Source organism: Tachysurus vachellii, chromosome 23, assembly GCF_030014155.1.
Source record: "Tachysurus vachellii isolate PV-2020 chromosome 23, HZAU_Pvac_v1, whole genome shotgun sequence".
Taxonomy (NCBI): Eukaryota; Metazoa; Chordata; class Actinopteri; order Siluriformes; family Bagridae; genus Tachysurus; species Tachysurus vachellii.
In genome coordinates, this window is record NC_083482.1 from 10,319,269 (window position 1) to 10,336,567 (window position 17,299).

Genomic DNA, 17,299 nt, shown 5'->3' on the forward strand with positions numbered 1-17,299 from the left:
CAGTCTTGCTTTCCTGAGCTGATCTAAAAGCGTGGAAATAGCAGTGATTTGTGTGTGTGTGTGTGTGTGTGTGTGTGTGTGTGTAATGCTTTAATAGAAAACAGATGGCCACAGATGTAGGGCCGCGCCGAGCCTGGTGACATGTCTTTAATATTTTAGAGTGGTCTTGCTGTAAATGTAGAAGCAGCTGTTTCCTCCCGTTGTAAATTTGGAGTTTTTAATCCATGATTGACAGCTATTGGATTTACTGTAAATTACAGAAATGAATATAGAAGCGATGGAACAAGCTGGGTTGAATGTATGTATGTATGTGTGTGTGTGTGTGTGTGTGTGTGGTGGTGGTGGTGGTGGTGTATTTATCGTCGTTCACGGCCGAACGGATTTATCACCACCCAAACATGATGAGTTTCTTCTCCTTTACGTTTTCTTTCCCCACCACAGTGTAATTCTGTTTAAACACACAGCTGTCTCTCCAACTCCAGATATCGGCTGATATTTAAACGTACGTGAATATTAAAGTGAAAAATGCAAATGGAGGAGGAAGCGAGGAGGAGGAGGAGAAGAAGGAGGAGGTGGTGGTGGAGGTGGCGGGGGTGATTGCTAAAAGAGTTCTATTTCCATGTGTTTGTTTAGCTGCTGTTCGTTTAGTTTTAATGTCAGCCGCAAGTACAGCTCCCTTGACGCTTATAGTAGAGGTGATTGTCATCAATTCGCATCTTGGCATTTAAACCACCTGCTTCAAATACACATATTTGAAATGCAAATAAACTGCATATGCCCAGACAAATTAAAAAACGGAGTGAGTAAACACTTTTGAAGTCATAACTTTGGCTCAGGTTTTTTGCAGCGGGGAGTTGCACTGTCAAATGTTCTTTTCGGTGAAAAGCCAATAACGGGAAGATAACGCCTCTCAAAGCAAACCTGCTTAATGCTAAATGATTATATATTTATTTGTGGGTTTGTTCACAAGGCATGAGAAGTGCTTGTTTGTTTGTTTGTTTTTTTCGTTGGTGTTGTCTTTTTTTTTTATTTTGTCTTTCCCTCCACTTGATTCGGTTGCCTCTTGTGCGTTTTCCATTAAGCAGCTTTTCTGTAGACAAGAATGCGGTGCATTTTATCCTTTCTGCTGTTATTCAAACATCAATAGCCATACGTCTTCTTTAGCGGTGACCCTCTTTCATATCGATATTTGTATATGATCAGTACTTTTCCTCTCTGTGCTTTGTCTCCTTGTATTAGCTCCAAGGTATATTATCCAATACTGCTGTCTCTGCATAAAAAAAACCCTTATGGACCCCAGTATGATAGATAAATCCCCCCGCCGTCTCTCCACACACCCCCCCATTCACCAATCCCCAGTCTCTCAGTCCCACAGGCCGATCTCTAGCATTAGGTTGGACAGCTTTTTAATGAGCCAAGCGCATCATTTTTCATAAAGTGTCTATTTGGACATTATCATGTTGCACTAACCAAATCAAGGCGTAGCACATATCTAACTTCTCCCTTTTTTATTTTGTCTATATCCGTCTAGACGGGCGTGTAAGTGAATATACTGATAAGAACATTTTAATCAGGCAGATGGGCAGCTAAAATGTGTCTCCTGCACTCATCATCATCATCGCCGTCGTCGTCGTCATCATCATCCTCATCAGCAGCAGCATACGGACAATCATCATCATCATTACTGTCATCATCATCATCCTCCTCATTGATGAAGTGACAGCAGTTTTGAGATAAGAGTTTGTTAAATCGCCTCCATCAAAAAACAGCTATAGAAGCAAAACTTCCAACCCGCTGTTTTCCCTCTTCATCTCTCTGTGCACACACTTCTCATAAAAAAGTTGCTGAATGCTATTTTTCTCCCAAATTAATGAGAAGCTTTCTGTCACTGAAGAAGACTTGAATGATAGAGAGAAAAAGGGCTCACGTGAAAAATGCTTCATTAGCATCATAGACACCCTCGTACACCCAGATACAGATACACACCTACACATACACACACACACACACTCATGTACAGCGTAACCACAATAGCTTGTCGAGTACTGATTTGAGTGAGATATGTATTTCTTCCGGTCGAGACATGGTGTGGACAAGTGAGGGTTCTCCCTGAGAATCACCTGTCACTCGGCTTAACAAGTGTCTCGTCAAGCACCTGCAACATCCCGCTCATCATCAACGCTTTACCGCTAACGTTCACGCGTTTGTCAAGCACAAGTAGACAGAAGCCCTGACGAGGTGTTACCTAATTGTGTTTTAAAAAGCGACGACACCTCGTCTTTCTCTCTCTCTCTCTCTCTCTCTCTCTCTCTCTCTCTCTGTCTCTCTCTTTCCCTTTCTCTCTTCCTCTTCCCTCCATGACACCTCTCCTAATGCAATTAAACATTATGAAAAACAAGACATGGTGGAGTGTTGAAAGGGTGGGCGTTGTTTGACTAAGGTGGTGATGATGGAGGGGGTTTGGCTACCTGCAGAGTACAGGCATTCAAATGAAAACATAATAAGAGCATCAGAACGGCGAAGCATTGTCTCTGAGATGACAACGACGTTAAAGAATAAGTCAGGTAATTAAAAACACACTCCTTGTTTTGTCAAAGTGGTCATAATTGTTGAAGTTTCTGCCCTTTTTTTCTTCGTCCTCTCTCACCGTGAATGCAAATAATGATCGTGGAAGGGAAAAAAAGCCAACTGAACAACAATGAGGGAAAAAAAAATCAATCAAATTATTAAAGCGAAAAGTTCTGTTCTCAAGGACATCAAGTTCTCGGCATACTGCTGGAACTGTCCAGCAGAGGAAAAAAAAAAAAGAGACATAACTTGGATGAGATGCTGATGAGAGGGGAGGGGAATGTGGAGGGGAAAGACAGAAATAAACCAAACTCCCATCTGATGACCAGCTTGTCTATAATACTGAATCCCTTCACCGTGCCAAGATGCAAGAACAGGATAAGTCCAGATCGCAAAGATCTGATGGCAGTCTCAGGCCTGCGAGCAAGAGATCACCACTTTCTTCCACGCCAAATCAGTTCTGCTACCTGCCCACACAAAGCCCTTTCCAAACGGATAAAATCTTCAAGCATAAAATCGGGCTTGAAAAAGATACATGGCAAATATTCATGGCATTCATCTTATCCTCCCCCCAATGAAAAAAGAAAAAAAAAACTGCAGGACAGATGATGTGGCCATCTTGAGATCGTTTGTCAACTGTCAGCCTGGGTTGACCTTGCAAAAAACAAACAGGGAGCATGGTGGCAGCGCTCGTCTTCACGGTGAGGACGAGGGAAAAGAGAATGCTGTTGTTTTTACTAATAAAGAGACATTTTGCCTTCCGTTTCCAGCACCAGTTAAAAGTCCAACAAACATGGAAATCCATTACAAGCAGCTACTTCACAAGTGTGACCAATTCTTGTGCAGTCAATTAGGGACTGGCAAGTGAGGACGCTGTTTGTCTGCTGATGGATAGAAGAGACTCTGTCGGTTTCTTTTTCTTTCCTGTGGATTTTCCTGTGGCAGAAGGATTTCTGTATTCACCAAAGTCTTAATGTACTATGTGTTTATTCTGCATTTAAGACCTTACAGAATGGATCTGTGTCTTAAAAATGATTATTCTTAAATGATAGTGTTAATCCACTGCTTGAAAGCCCACAAGCCTTTATTTAATCTAACCAAGTCCAATAAAAACTATAAAATATAGAAGTTCCAGAAAGTTCTGGGTAGTGTGGGGTGCTATGGCTGATTTTACAAGAATTGCTGCCCACTGAATACTGCAGAATATTCATCATCACTGAACAACTCGCTTTTCCGGGACACGTAATTAAAAAGTTTTCCAAACAAAGTGGAACAAGAATGAGATAAAAAAAAGATCTGGATTAAGTTTGTATTAATAATAATAATAATAATAATAATAATAATAATACATTATTACACAAAATATAATATTTTTAAATAATATTAGACTAAGAGTAGATTAACTTCTTCTTCTTCTTCTTCTTCTTCTTCTTCTTCTTCTTCTTCTTATTATTATTATTATTATTATTATTATTATTATCATTATTATTATTATTTTTATAATCTGTAACAGTAGTAGTAGTAGTAGTAGTAGTAGTAGTAGTAGTAGTAGTACAATCAACAACAAAGTTATTTATTTATTTATTTATTTATTTATTTATTCATTTATCTATTTATTTATCTGTTTATTCATTCATTTATTCATTTGGTAAAGGAAGCTGTACATCATCATTGTCTGTAAATTGCAGCATTGATGAAGCATATGGCTAAACACAGTCGTCAGATTTCTTCATAAATATTTCATTCATATTTCCTGTTTGTGTGAGTGGAGCTGTGAATGTGTGTGTGTGTGTGTGTGTGTGTGTCCACTGTTTTTTCTCTGCTTTTCTCTTTGTAATTAAATCTCATTAGATTTCCTATGAAACTGATAATCATACCAGTAAATTGCTCTCTGAGTTGTCTTTTCCGATAAAGGCAAAAATAAAGTAGAAAAATAGCTCCAGACTCAAAAGCAGAAGAAACGGCTAAAAGGAGAAATTTCAGCATTAATAACCATTAACAAGATCAGCGATCTTTCAGCCTCAAATTGATCAGAAGTCTGTGTGTGTTTAGGAGCCAGTGTTCTGTTACACTGCAAGTTTGGATTTGTAGTGTTTGTTTGTGGACGTGTGTCTCCATCTTTTACTCTCTCTGTCTCTCGCTCCCTCTCTCTCTGAGTGTGTGTGTGTGTGTGTGTATGTGTGTGTGTGTGTTGTGAGTGAAGTAAAATGGGATTTTGAGCCAGTTATTGGGTTTGAGTGGATACAAAAGGGCTACTGTTAGAGACAGCTAAAGCGGAGGCAGTTACTGTACCTTTCAAAACTAATATGTAACCATATCTGTTTTAAAAGGACGATTCATATTACTGTGAAAGCAAGAGGAAAGTTGTTCCCATCTCTAGGAAGCTTTAGGAAACTCGACTCTTGCCCTAATGGCCCTCAATTAGAAGGTGGCCTTTTGTCACGTCGCATTAAAAAAAAAAAAGCACACATAAAATTTTTTGCAATGATGTAAAACATCTTCAGTTTTTTTGACAGGACAATGGCGTTTATTGTTCTTTATTGTCGCCGTGGCGACTCAAAGGTCATTTTGTACATGACTCGGCAGACAAGGGCAGTGCTGAATGAAAATTAGGTTATATGTGATCAACTAAGTTATTAATCAGATTAAAATGGATCTTCTTTGCTTCCTATTTACAAGCCCTGAGAGAAAGAAGGGAAACGTTTGAGAAAAGACAAGAGAGAGAGAGAGAGAGAGAGAGAGAGAGAGAGAGAGAGAGAGAGAGAGAGAGAAGAGAAACAAGAACATGTTGTTTAAAATGGAGCAGAACCAACAGTGTTTATGAAAAATCTGATCATTTCTCTAAGAAATTATGTATGTGTGTGGATCTTAAAGCATCTGTGTCCTTGCAGTGTCGCCTCATCCAGGTAACCTTTTCTAATCCTGATTAAATTACTGCAATTAGAACGAGAGCTCCCCCACCTCCCTGTATATTTCCCTAATAAACAATGCACCGTTCTAAATCCAGTCGACAGGATTTGCATGGAACAATGAGAGAGTGTGTGCTATTTATTGCCATCTCTTCAGAGGAATTAAGTGCATTTTTAACAGCTAATGATATAATGTTTTTTGGCTTATTTCTATATGCATTTTTCCCCCTGCTCGGCTCTTTGGAGGAACTTTTATTCCCTCTTCTCCGTTTGATGTTTAAATCAAACACGGCTTATTGGACCAGCTCTTCCTTTTCATAGCAGCCTGTACATGGAAGCGCAAGACACATTTGTCTGTAATTGCTGCGCTACCTCTCAAAACACACCCCTTCCACCGCTGCCTTGGCTTCGGCATGCTGTTTGTTTTGTTTTATTAACTTTGCGGCATCATGTGCCATTGATGTGGAATAAAAGACAAAATAAAAGTTGACATAGTTGCTTTTTTTTTTTTTTTTCGACTACGTTCCTGCACTCACACCTCCTCTGCGCATTGAAGTTGGGGCATATTCGCTCATTACTGTTTGGCATGTGGGGTGTGCAAGTATGATTATCTTGAGAGTGTGTGTGTCTGTGGTTGCGTGTGTGTGTGCGTGTTTATGTTCCAGGTGTACCTGTGCACCGGCATGGAGTGTTATTTTATCAGAACAAGCCCTCTGAGACTGCTTCCTTAGATCTGAGGGTGCCTGGGGAGGGAGCTGCGGAGCTAAAAAGGAAGATCTCTAACTGAGAAAAAAAGTGCGGTTCCAGCTGTGGGAAAAACAAACTCGGATATACGAGCAGCTAAATTACAATCAAAACCATGTTAGGTCAGAAGGTCGGTCTATTAAATATTAACTCTAATGCATTTGGATTGAAGTGCACACAAACACACACATGCTTCTATACATATACACAGCACACTATGATTAGAGCACCAGTGAGAATATTTTCTATTCCCACCTCCCAAGGCTTCCAACAAGCTACGTCTTTTTTCCCCCTTCTAATATCATGAATAGCATAATTGTTTTGCTGTCATTAGCATTGAATACTCCTTTTCCTTTCTATTCAGGGTGGAACCTGATACTTTATTCATCCCTTTTTTTGTCCCTGACAGAAATGATGAAGCCTACATCATCAAGGTATTAGACAGAGTGAGAGAGAAAGAGAGAGAGATGAAGATTATGAGGCCTTTTCAAAGGCTTTCACCGCCCCAGCAGAAGCTGATATCAGGGGAAATTAGCAAGGGAAAATATTTTTAGAGCTTGCACAGCTGCAGAGGGAGAGCAACAGGTACCATCCAGTGGGCTTGACAACAGCGATTACAATTAATTGCTCTTTGGATGTAGTATTTGCTCGACTGAGTGACAATGTGTTAATTCACCTTGGTGCTGGTTAAAGCAGTAACAATGAACATGTGAAATAGCGCCTTGCCTTCACCCAACACTCCTGCGGAAAGTGAGGAGAGGAAAGGTCCAAGAACTGTCTGTCGCTTTGGAGAACTAGCATGCGTGTGTGTGTGTGTGTGAGAGAGAGAGAGAGAGAGAGAGAGAGAGAGAGAGAGAGAGAGAGAGATTTCACTATATGGCAGTGTATGAAAGGAGGATAGACACATGAGGGATACAGAGAGAAACCTCGAATGCCTTGTCAGGTTGGCACTTGACAAGTCTTGCATGTAGCACAAAAGTCTGCTCTATGGCTGGTAATGTCTTTCCAAATAAAAATGGAGAAGTCTAATGATTCAAGTTACCATTTCTAAACCACCTAAAAAAAAAACACCATCTATATTATTAAATTACTCTTCAGATAAGACATAATTTTACCTCAAAATACATAAAGTTACATAAAAGTTACCAAAAAATACTGCTCATTTTTATTAAAAATTTTTAATTATTGTTAGTAAGCATTGTAAGTTTTAAGAAAAAAAACCTAAAGAAAAACCCCATTATTGTGTTAATTTATTTTGCTATGTTACACATTTCAATCATGTTCATTTGTATATGTAGAAAAACTAATATTTTATCCATTTCATTTCATTTGATTAAAAATGGTACGTGCTTATTGTCTATTAATTAAATCTGAAATTTATATAAACGGAACTGAATGCATCTGACGAATGTGTTTTACCTTCGGAGCAACTGCAACACTGAGTAATAGAGTAGAAGTTCATCAAGCATCATGAAGTTACATAAAGTAAAATGTTCCTGTCATGTTTTAATAGGGTTTGTTGGTTTCTCTTCATAGCACACGCACAAGGAAATTTATATGGATATACACTGACTGACCCTTAGGCTGTACGTATCATCAGTGTGCGCCAGGCTGTCCCGCGTCTCCGCAGTAGGCCGAGCGGTGGCTGTGTGTATGCTAGCATGCTAACACGAGCCATATTACAGCTAATTAGCCACCTGATGAGGACACTATTACTAGCAATTACCAAGTTGCATCCTAGCACTGCATTTAAAGTCGTCGTATTTCTTTTCACCGCGAGCAAAGATGACAGCGAGTAGCGAACGGAAAATAAAAACAACAAGGATGAAGGAATCAAAAGATATCTGTTTTGACTCTGCTCTCTCTCTCGCACTAACAGCTTTACTAGTCTGTGAATTAGGAGACGGTAGTAATTACTTGGTAGCAAATTGAGAAAGCCATTAAGATGACAAGAGGCAATAATGCAATTGTGTGTTTGTGTGTATAATTCAATTTGTATACCTGTGGGGTTCTTTCATTTACACGCTTACTGTATAAGGTGGTATGTGATATTTGTAACTGATATTTGTAATTTATGAAAGTGTGACATAGAAAACAAGTGATTATGATGCATGCGTTTCTCAAATGGTCTTAGGAGTGTCTTTAGCTAGCCAGTGCATTCATTCTAATGAACTGCACATGAGGATATTTAGTATCTCTTATGTATACACTCTAATGTGTTTGCATGTGTATAGGGGTGTTGGGGTGCAGGCACATGTGTTTACGCAACACACACCTCTTTATTCTTAATTCTAGGTGCAGGAAGAGAATACAGGAGATTTTAATGCCTCCTCTGCCTGATCCTTTGCATCCATGAACACACTCAGCCCTGAGCAGGCAACATATGGTTTTAATTATCATAATGACTTTAAAGAACCTGTTTAGAGGGACAAACACACACAAACACACACACATACACACGCACACACACATATAAGCCTTTTAGTGATGTGAACTGGGTACTGTAAATAAAGAGAGAGAATGGCAGAGACAGAGAGAGAGAGAGAGAGAGAGAGAGAGAGAGAGAGAGAGAGGGAGAGAGAGGTCAGTGTCTGACAGGAATGCAGAAAACAGAGCGCTGTATCTGACCTGAACCAGACTGGGGTCGTGACCCTTCCAGGGAGAGACCTGGATCTTACAGCCTTCTGACAGTGATAATTGGCCACTAGTGACATGAACACCACTTACAAGTAAGGAGACAACTAACCACCGACCCCCCTCTGTTTCTAAACACACACACACATACACACACACACACACACACATTCACAGATACACTATGTACTGGCAAGCAGACTGGCAGATTTGGGAAGTGCCACAAATTCCTTCAGTACATTTACGCTTCTGTGGTTTTCTGCTTTTCCTTTTTTATTTTTTTTCCTCTTCAGAGTCGTTTGTCTGCTTGACAAATGCTGTGGATTTACTGTCTCAGTTCTAGTGCTTGAGCTTTGCACTTGAACTTAGTAAGTGTGCAATGATGTGTTCAGAGGCCACTGAAGATTGATCAACCTGTGGGGAGATTATTGTGTTTAAAAAAAGGAGGCGAGTGAAGAGAAAAGGATCCTTTGTGTCGCCTCTGATTTCGTTCTGTCATTCCCATGCTCTCCCTGCTGTATATTAATGCATCCTATTCTGTGTTCCACACTTCCTGAATGTCTGTCTTCTCTTACATCTCTGCTAACCCTTTCTCTTTTTACATGACTTATTTCCTCTCTTATGACTTGCTGCCTATGCTTCTACAGTATCTCTATCTTTCACTGCTCATTTGTCATTCTCCTTGAGCAAGCTGGAGAGAATGGGGACAGGGTTCACCGCCTTTCCACCAGGGGGTGTCATGGCCTTATGAACTAGAATGACACGTGAGAAGAAAGGACCATAGGAACATCCTAAGCCCTCTTTCTCTGTCTTTCTCAGTTTTTGCTAAAGCTCGAGGAATGTCTTGACCGGGTGGTAAAAATTGCTGAAGGGTGGCAGCCACACAGCTCCTAGCAGTAAACATCTGAAAGCGGCACTCTGATGTACGCTCCAAGAGCTCACACTCTGTAAAAGTAGCCAGTGCTTATGCCACAGCATGCCAGCGTAAATACCCTAAATCCAGTGAGCCTCCTGCACCATCACCTCCACTTAGCCTTGATCTCACCTCCACTTAGCTCTGATCTACAGCCTGTGTATCAATATACACTTCCCACACAAACACACACATACACACACTCAAAGTGAAGGCATTTTTCACCATGCCTAATGGAGCCGCTGAGGGCGAATCGAGATAACCATTTACCTAGCAATCAACAACAACAGCAGCAATGACAACGACAACAACAACAACAGCGGTTGCGGCCCGAGGACAGAGTGGCCTGGAGAGCTTCGAGACACAAGAGGGATGGAGTGACAGAGAGTACAGAGAAACACGAGAGAACACCAATGATCTCATCTCTACCTCTCTCGCTCCCACTCTGCTTTGCCCCTGAGTGCCACTTCACCATAACTATAAGAGATCCTTTCTCTTAGACACTGTGGGTAGGTTTTTCCGGACGCAAATTAAGCCTAGGCCCGGACTAAATTTCACAGTCAATGGAGTTCCCCTTAGAAATCTGTTTAAGTAAAGAGCTTGGCTAAATCTGAGCCCTATCCTGTGATAGCCAGTGTGGGACATCTAACAGCTTAACAAGTCTTCAGAAAGGAATTACATCTCATATTGAAAATAATTATTTTACATCTCATTTTAATTTTGATTTAATCATATGTACTGTGAATATTTCAGGAAGCACATAGTGCATGATGAATGGTGTAAAATGTTGCACTCTAATTAACAGATCTGCTCCGTAATAATGAATATTAACATGCGATATATATATATATGTTAATATTCATTATATATATATAATATATAATATTATGGATATTATGTTTTATGTAAAAATAAATGCATGCAAAACAAACAACAACAACAACAACAACAATAATAATAATAACAACAACAATAAATAATAATAATAATAATAACAATAATAATAATAATAATAATAATAATAATAATAATAATAATAATAAAATATTTAATTTCTAATTTTTAATGATTTCTGCTTTTATTTCTTTAATATGCTGGTGAATTGAAAGTAAATATTGAAATAATGAAAATGTTATTCAAACATTAAACTTCTTAATCTCTATTTATCAAAATATGATATCGCATCACTGCCAAACTACACATCATTACCTCTACAGTATCAACCATAATCTATGCCGTACAAAACCCTTTGAAAATAGTGTTCCATCTGAGATGTGAAATATGCACCGTGTCTTAGTTTAGCCTCCACATTTGGAGCTGTACAATATACAATGTATACATAACGATATAGCACTGACACAATTGGGTATTGATTATACGATAGGCTTACACAAGCACCCCAGCACAATGGAACACAGCCATTAAGAGATCGCAACAATACATGTCTAATCGACTTGACCACAAATAGGCCAAGATCAGAGCGAAGTCAGCGCCAAGCTGCAGACACTCTTTTGATTAATATGCCTCATGCTACATATGAGATGGTGTTAACAAATACTATCATCTAAATAGCAACTTACACAAAATCTATGTGGCTTATTGGATGCGTAGTACACAAAAAGCTTTGTTGTAGACGGATGAAAAAAGGCAACGTTGACAATTTGTTTTGAGAATCAGAGATCAGTGTCTGTATCGGTGTGTATGTGTGAGTCACAGAATGCATCAGAATGTTCGTTACATGTATATAAAGATGAAATCTACATATAAAGAAGACAACTTTATGATGTTCCAGTTTAGTTCAGATATAGACAAGACGAATTTCAAATATTAATGGTTTCCGCCCGATTTGCATGCAAACTTAATGCAAGCGCACTTCAGCTAATCACATAATCACATTTTGCCTGATTTTAATTGAATTTTAGGCAAGGAAAAGATGGGTCAGTATTCATGACCCAGCTTATCTACAATATATAGTATCTGCACGTGGTCCATTAAAGAACGGATGTGTTCATTTTCTTTTTTTTTGCTCTTTATTAAATATATACTTACTCTTTCTATTGATTGACGTTAATGCTTGTGGATTGTGTAAGTGCAATGGTTGTTGGTCAGTATTAAATGGCTATTGAGTGTATTGCCTACACTTACACTGTTGTGGTCTGGAGAGAATTATGTCAGGGGTTTTGATAGCTGAATGAAAGAGTATAGTAAGAAAAGTGGGTAGTCTAATTGAAGGTGGATATGGCACACTCCCTCTTTCCTTTTCACAATTCCACACCTCTTAGAAATGAATGAAGTGTGTTGTTTCATTTTTGCTGTCCTTCAATGCTTATACTGTATATGTTCCTACGTTGTATCTCGTGTGCACGTCACCACCACACGTGCTTCCAACCACAAGCACCGAGCAGGGTGAGTCAAGCTTGAAAAATGTCTAACAGAAAAACTTTTGTCTTAGAGACAAAGCCTTATCTTGAAAGGTCAGTCTTTTGCCATTGCAGCAGGAAAAGAGTGCGTCACAAGGGCAGATTTTTAAATGTCTTTTGATTAAATGAGGATATTACAACATGAGACATTCAAAACACAGACAAAAAAAGTAGCATTCATTTTCAGCCCAGTGAATGACCTCCTGTGAATATTAAAAATGCAACAGGTTCCTTCATGACAGACATATTTTCCATAATTGAAAGGTCAAACGGAGCATTAATTGTTAATGTAAACTATTTAGGAGGAAGAAAATGAAACGCACACCACTCCATGCCACTGCTTCCCTTTCTACTGCACTCATTCGACATGAGAGACAACACTGACCTATCCGGGCTCAATACTTTCCACATACTGTAATTTGCGCTGAATGAAAAAGATCCTTTCCCTTTTGTGCACAAATAGAGAGATGCCATTGCTCCAATCACTGTTTTCTTCTACACTTTTGTATGAAATGACTCTTTAGCCCTGTGTGTAGTTTTATTACTGACTCAGAATCCCTGCCACTTTCACTGACGTGAGCATGAGTGATTCACTTTTGCTTGATATGTGTGTTAAACAGTGGTACAAATGTCACAGACTCAACCTACATATGATCGTCACTTACATATACTCCCCCTTTCAAAACACAGCTAATAAAGAACAATACCAGGATAATCGCTCTGGTTCCGCCTTATATCATACTCACTGTTGATTAATTCCTGTTTACTAATCAAGCATAATACACAATGCCTGAGCAAAGTGCAGTATCTTAAACAAACCATGCAAGTGTTCAGAATTAAAAGAACAGAAAGTATTAAGACATATTTGTTCAAATAAAGCTGCTTAATCAAACAAGTCTGTTAAAAATGCGATTGGCTTTCCTTTCCTCTCCTTAATCTTACATCTATTTGCAGTCAGATTGTTTTCCTTGGAGCAAAAAATAAAATGTCTGCCTTGCTCCTCTGTGTTTGCAGACTGGAGGCAATAACACTAATGTAAAGCTTCTAAACTAAAAGCATGTGTCTCAACACTCGGTTTGAAAATTAGACTCTGCTCTTGATAAATAATATATTAAGACAGAGAACAAAATGGAATATACATACATTATATTGGCAGACAGTTTTATTTCGGCAAAATGAATAGCATTAACTGCTAGAAATACCTTCCTGATATTTGAGAGGGAAAAGAAATACCCAGAAGCAAAATTCGTCTTTTCGCTGTAGCACTCACTTGCCTTAAACTAGTTCCTACTGACCTGCACTACAAGTTCAATTCTCTGAGTATTTTTTCATTTGCAGTTTTATATCACTGAAATGTCTAAAAGGGGCACAGTGAAACAGGGTAGTCTCAAAGAGCTCTAGTAACGTTCACAGAGTCATGAAAGCTGACAGTTCATTTTTCACAGGGCCATAGATCTTTGGCTCTTATAAAGTAATGGGCTTTGGGGAGAGGTCTTATGAAAGCTAAGATAGTTAAGTGCTGTGTGCCAGGGATGACACAGGGAGCGGAGGTCCTGCTCTGCTCTAACACAGACACCCTTAATCCCAGTTATGAGAGGAATGGAGGGAAAAAGAAGGGTTGCGGACTGGGTAATATAAAATAGTAATAAAGATTAATCTGTTGCTGGTTGTCGACTAGATGGTCTCTAAACTTGCTTGAAATTAGGTTGAATTCACTCAAAAGCAAATCTTGTGTTCCTACTGAGAGCATATATATTGTTGTGTTGGGGTTAGAGGAGTGTTATTGCACATGAATTCTGTTTGTGAAATTGTACAGTGTGAAAGCATATTAATGCATTGTGGCTTTACAAAAAACTATTGTAAAGATACAAAAAAAGGTGTCGTGTTTCTTACTTCTACAGTACATGTAAACATAAAAATGGGCTAAGGCTACAGAAAAAGTGGTGGCTCACTTACCAGAGGGGTCAGTTCTCTTCATGCTGGAGCTGCTTCCACCACCTCCTCCATTGGAGCTGCTGGATAGGCCTCCGTTAAATGCTGCTAGGCTTTCAGAACTGTAGGCCCGTAGGACTGACATCATGTTCATCTGGTGCTCCAGGTGAGCCTGCTCAGGCTTCAGCAGACCCGGGGGACCGTTGGATGAAGAAATGAGACCAAGACCCGGCTGCTGATGCTGTTGCCACTGCTTTTCTAGGGTGGGTGGTTGGGGTGGAGATGGACCACGTCCCTGGGCACCCATAGGTATCTTTGCTCTCTGAGCATTCTTCCTAGACAAGGGGGAGTCAGGATGCATTCTAATGGTCCCGTGGTCTTCGTCGTCCATGTCTTTCACCTCCATATCTTCTTCCTCCTCTGCTTCTGGCTCTTCATCATCAGAGCGCACCTGGTGCTCAGCAGAAGCAGGATTGGATGAATGTTCTTCATGACCTGCTTCATCATCTTCTGACTGACCTTCCCGGTCCTCACATGCCTCCATTTCAATGCAGGATGCCTTGTCAGACAGCTCATCGTGACCACCTACTTGATTGACTGAATTGTCTTGTTGGTCCAAGAACCCAGCAGGACCCCTGGAGGAGCCATCATACATGGGACTGAAGGACTTGTAAAAGTCGCTTGAGAATGTTCCCAGAGAAGCACCATGTGGGTTTGAGTCCAAGTGGTTGGACCAACCAACGTGGTTCTTCAAGTCTCCAGATTCTACATCTCGCTCTTTAAGCCCCTCATGCAGGTGTAGAAGGCCTGGAGGAGGTGCCAGACCAGAGCTGCCAGTGTGGGAAGATTCACCCATTAGGTGTTCTTTAACTTCTTTTCCTTGGCTTGATTTGGTTTTACCCAAGTGATTGGCTTGCAGATGAAGAGCCATCAACTCCACTGAGGCAGTGGTAAAGGAACAGAACAGACACCCATGCCAGGCCACATTGTCCTGTATGGTGATAGATGCCCCAGGTAGGGTTCCTGCATCAGGCCTGACTGACAGGTCCAGGGGCTCGTACTGGGATCGAATGCCCTCAGTTGGCTTGGTCTCAGAAGCGTTCTCTTCCTGACTGGCATCAGTTGCCCTCTTGATCTTGTGCTCTGAGCCATCCAGGCCAAAGTGCTGACCATGTAGCTGGTTCTCTCGCATTTCCTTCTCCTTCTTCATGGAATTTGGCACAAAACTATCCATGAAGGCCTGGAGAGAGCCCTGAAAGTTCACCCCATTCCCCATCATACTTTGATAAGCCCGACCCAGGTCTGAAAAACTGGCTGGGCTTTCCCCTCCAGTGGTTGGAACTTCAGGGGTCTTCATGCTTTCAGTGTTGGGTTCTGCTCCAAGTCCATGGCGGTCTCTCTCACGATCTCGCTCTCTTGGAGACAGCATGGCAGGAGTGGCCCACTGTGTAAGCATCTGTCCTCCTCTAAAATCAAGGCTAGAGGGCATCATCCCTTTGAAGACCCCACGCAGAACATCAGGCCGTGCAAAGATGCCACTGCCACTGTTAGTCTTGCTGTGGTCATCTTTGTGATCATTGGATGGAGGGTGGTTGGCAGAGGAGGCATTGCCATTCTGACGCTCACGGTGGTGACGCTCAAGGTGGTACTTTAGCGAAGCAGACTGGGTGCCAGCATAGTCACAATGAGGGCATCTGTAGGGCTTCTCACCTAGACAGACCAAGACAGGTCTTAAGTTTAATTTTGAGTTAAATTTGAGTTTTATTAAGAATACCATAGAGTCAAATCGGAAAGAAATATAATTGTGAACATAAAAAAGAGAGTATAATTAATGTTTAATAAGTATCTCATATCACATCCACCATTCAGTAGCCACCAGCCAATCATTATCGCTAGGAGGGAGAAGGAGGAGTATTTTTTTTAATACAGGTCGATCCAGCTACACCGAGTGAGCTATCACTCATATGAGCTCCATAAAAAACATTTCACCATATGGTGCCTTCAGTCCACTACAGAGATCATATTTTCAACTGACAACACAACTGTCTGGATGTTATCTCTTTTCATATAGGGGAGTACAAATGAGTGGGGTGCGTTTGACTATTGTTTCCTACATTTCCCTTGGCCTTGTTCATTGTCAGACCTTAACCGTGTTAGTGTGGTGGTGATTCCTTATACATTTACTAATTGGAATTTATCATATAGATAAAATCATGCCCTACAGAAGCCTCTCCATTCCCTACAGAATGTAAGTCTCACAGCTTGGCCCCAAAGTATAATGGTCATATTATAAACTGCCTTCATCTGCTATTGAACTGAAGTCAAAAGTGTGCATATGTGCAGCATATGAACCTCCCTCTTAAAAAGGCAGCTTTAGCTCAAGATTTGAGGAAAGTGGTGGGTGGAATTTGCTGTAAAATAAAGTATGTACGAAACACAATAGAATATCTAATAGAACATTTGAAAATGGGAAAATTACTTCAGTATCCTAGTATCACATACATCCTGGCAGCAGTAATAAAAGGTCCAAAAATCTGGAGCCATATTCTCATTTAATAAGCAATAAAGCCCAGAATACAGCATTTGATTTTTTGAGGTGCTGCATTACAGTTAAGGAGTGCAGAGCCATGGAAAAGGCAAATATAAAAAGATGTTTGTCAAATACTGTGTGCATATGTCTCTGTGTGTATATATAACTATAAAAGGTTTAGATTATACACATGGAAACAATTTTTATCTGAGAAAAAAAATGTTGCATTGTTACGCAAGACTGAACTGAATGATTTAAGTCTGGCTCTGTAGTAAATCATGGATATAATTAGCAAATGGCATACTGCTCAAGTAATTTATCATTATTTGGAGGGCACCATTCCAGAAAAAAATAAAGACCCAAAGATCTGCAGACCTACAGAACACAGCTTACCAAAAAGGGTCACAAAAATACCACCTCAATACTTCATTGATAGATGAGTTAAACAAGAAAGAGAGAGAAAGAGAGAGGGGTGAAAAATAGAGGGAGAGAGAGTCATTTATTGCTTTACACTGGAGTGCGTGTGAGACTTAAATTTAAAATAAACCATACAAGATGAGCTTTTAACCCAATAAGAGCTTATCCTCTGAGCAGGATAACAGGGACTTGGCCTGATTCAATAAGGAAATGTCCCTGATGCAAATGATCA

General features: G+C 40.1%; 1 protein-coding gene across 4 annotated transcripts in view; it reads right to left on the minus strand.

Annotated features, from left to right (window-relative positions):
* The window catches only part of znf536 (zinc finger protein 536), a 173,425-nt gene that overhangs the window by 40,368 nt on the left and 115,758 nt on the right, over positions 1-17,299 (minus strand). For all 4 annotated transcript variants that reach the window (XM_060859481.1, XM_060859480.1, XM_060859482.1 and 1 more), the window contains one exon: positions 14,145-15,830. In XM_060859481.1, the coding sequence (XP_060715464.1) occupies positions 14,145-15,830 (1,686 nt within the window). The remainder of the gene's footprint in view (positions 1-14,144; positions 15,831-17,299) is intronic.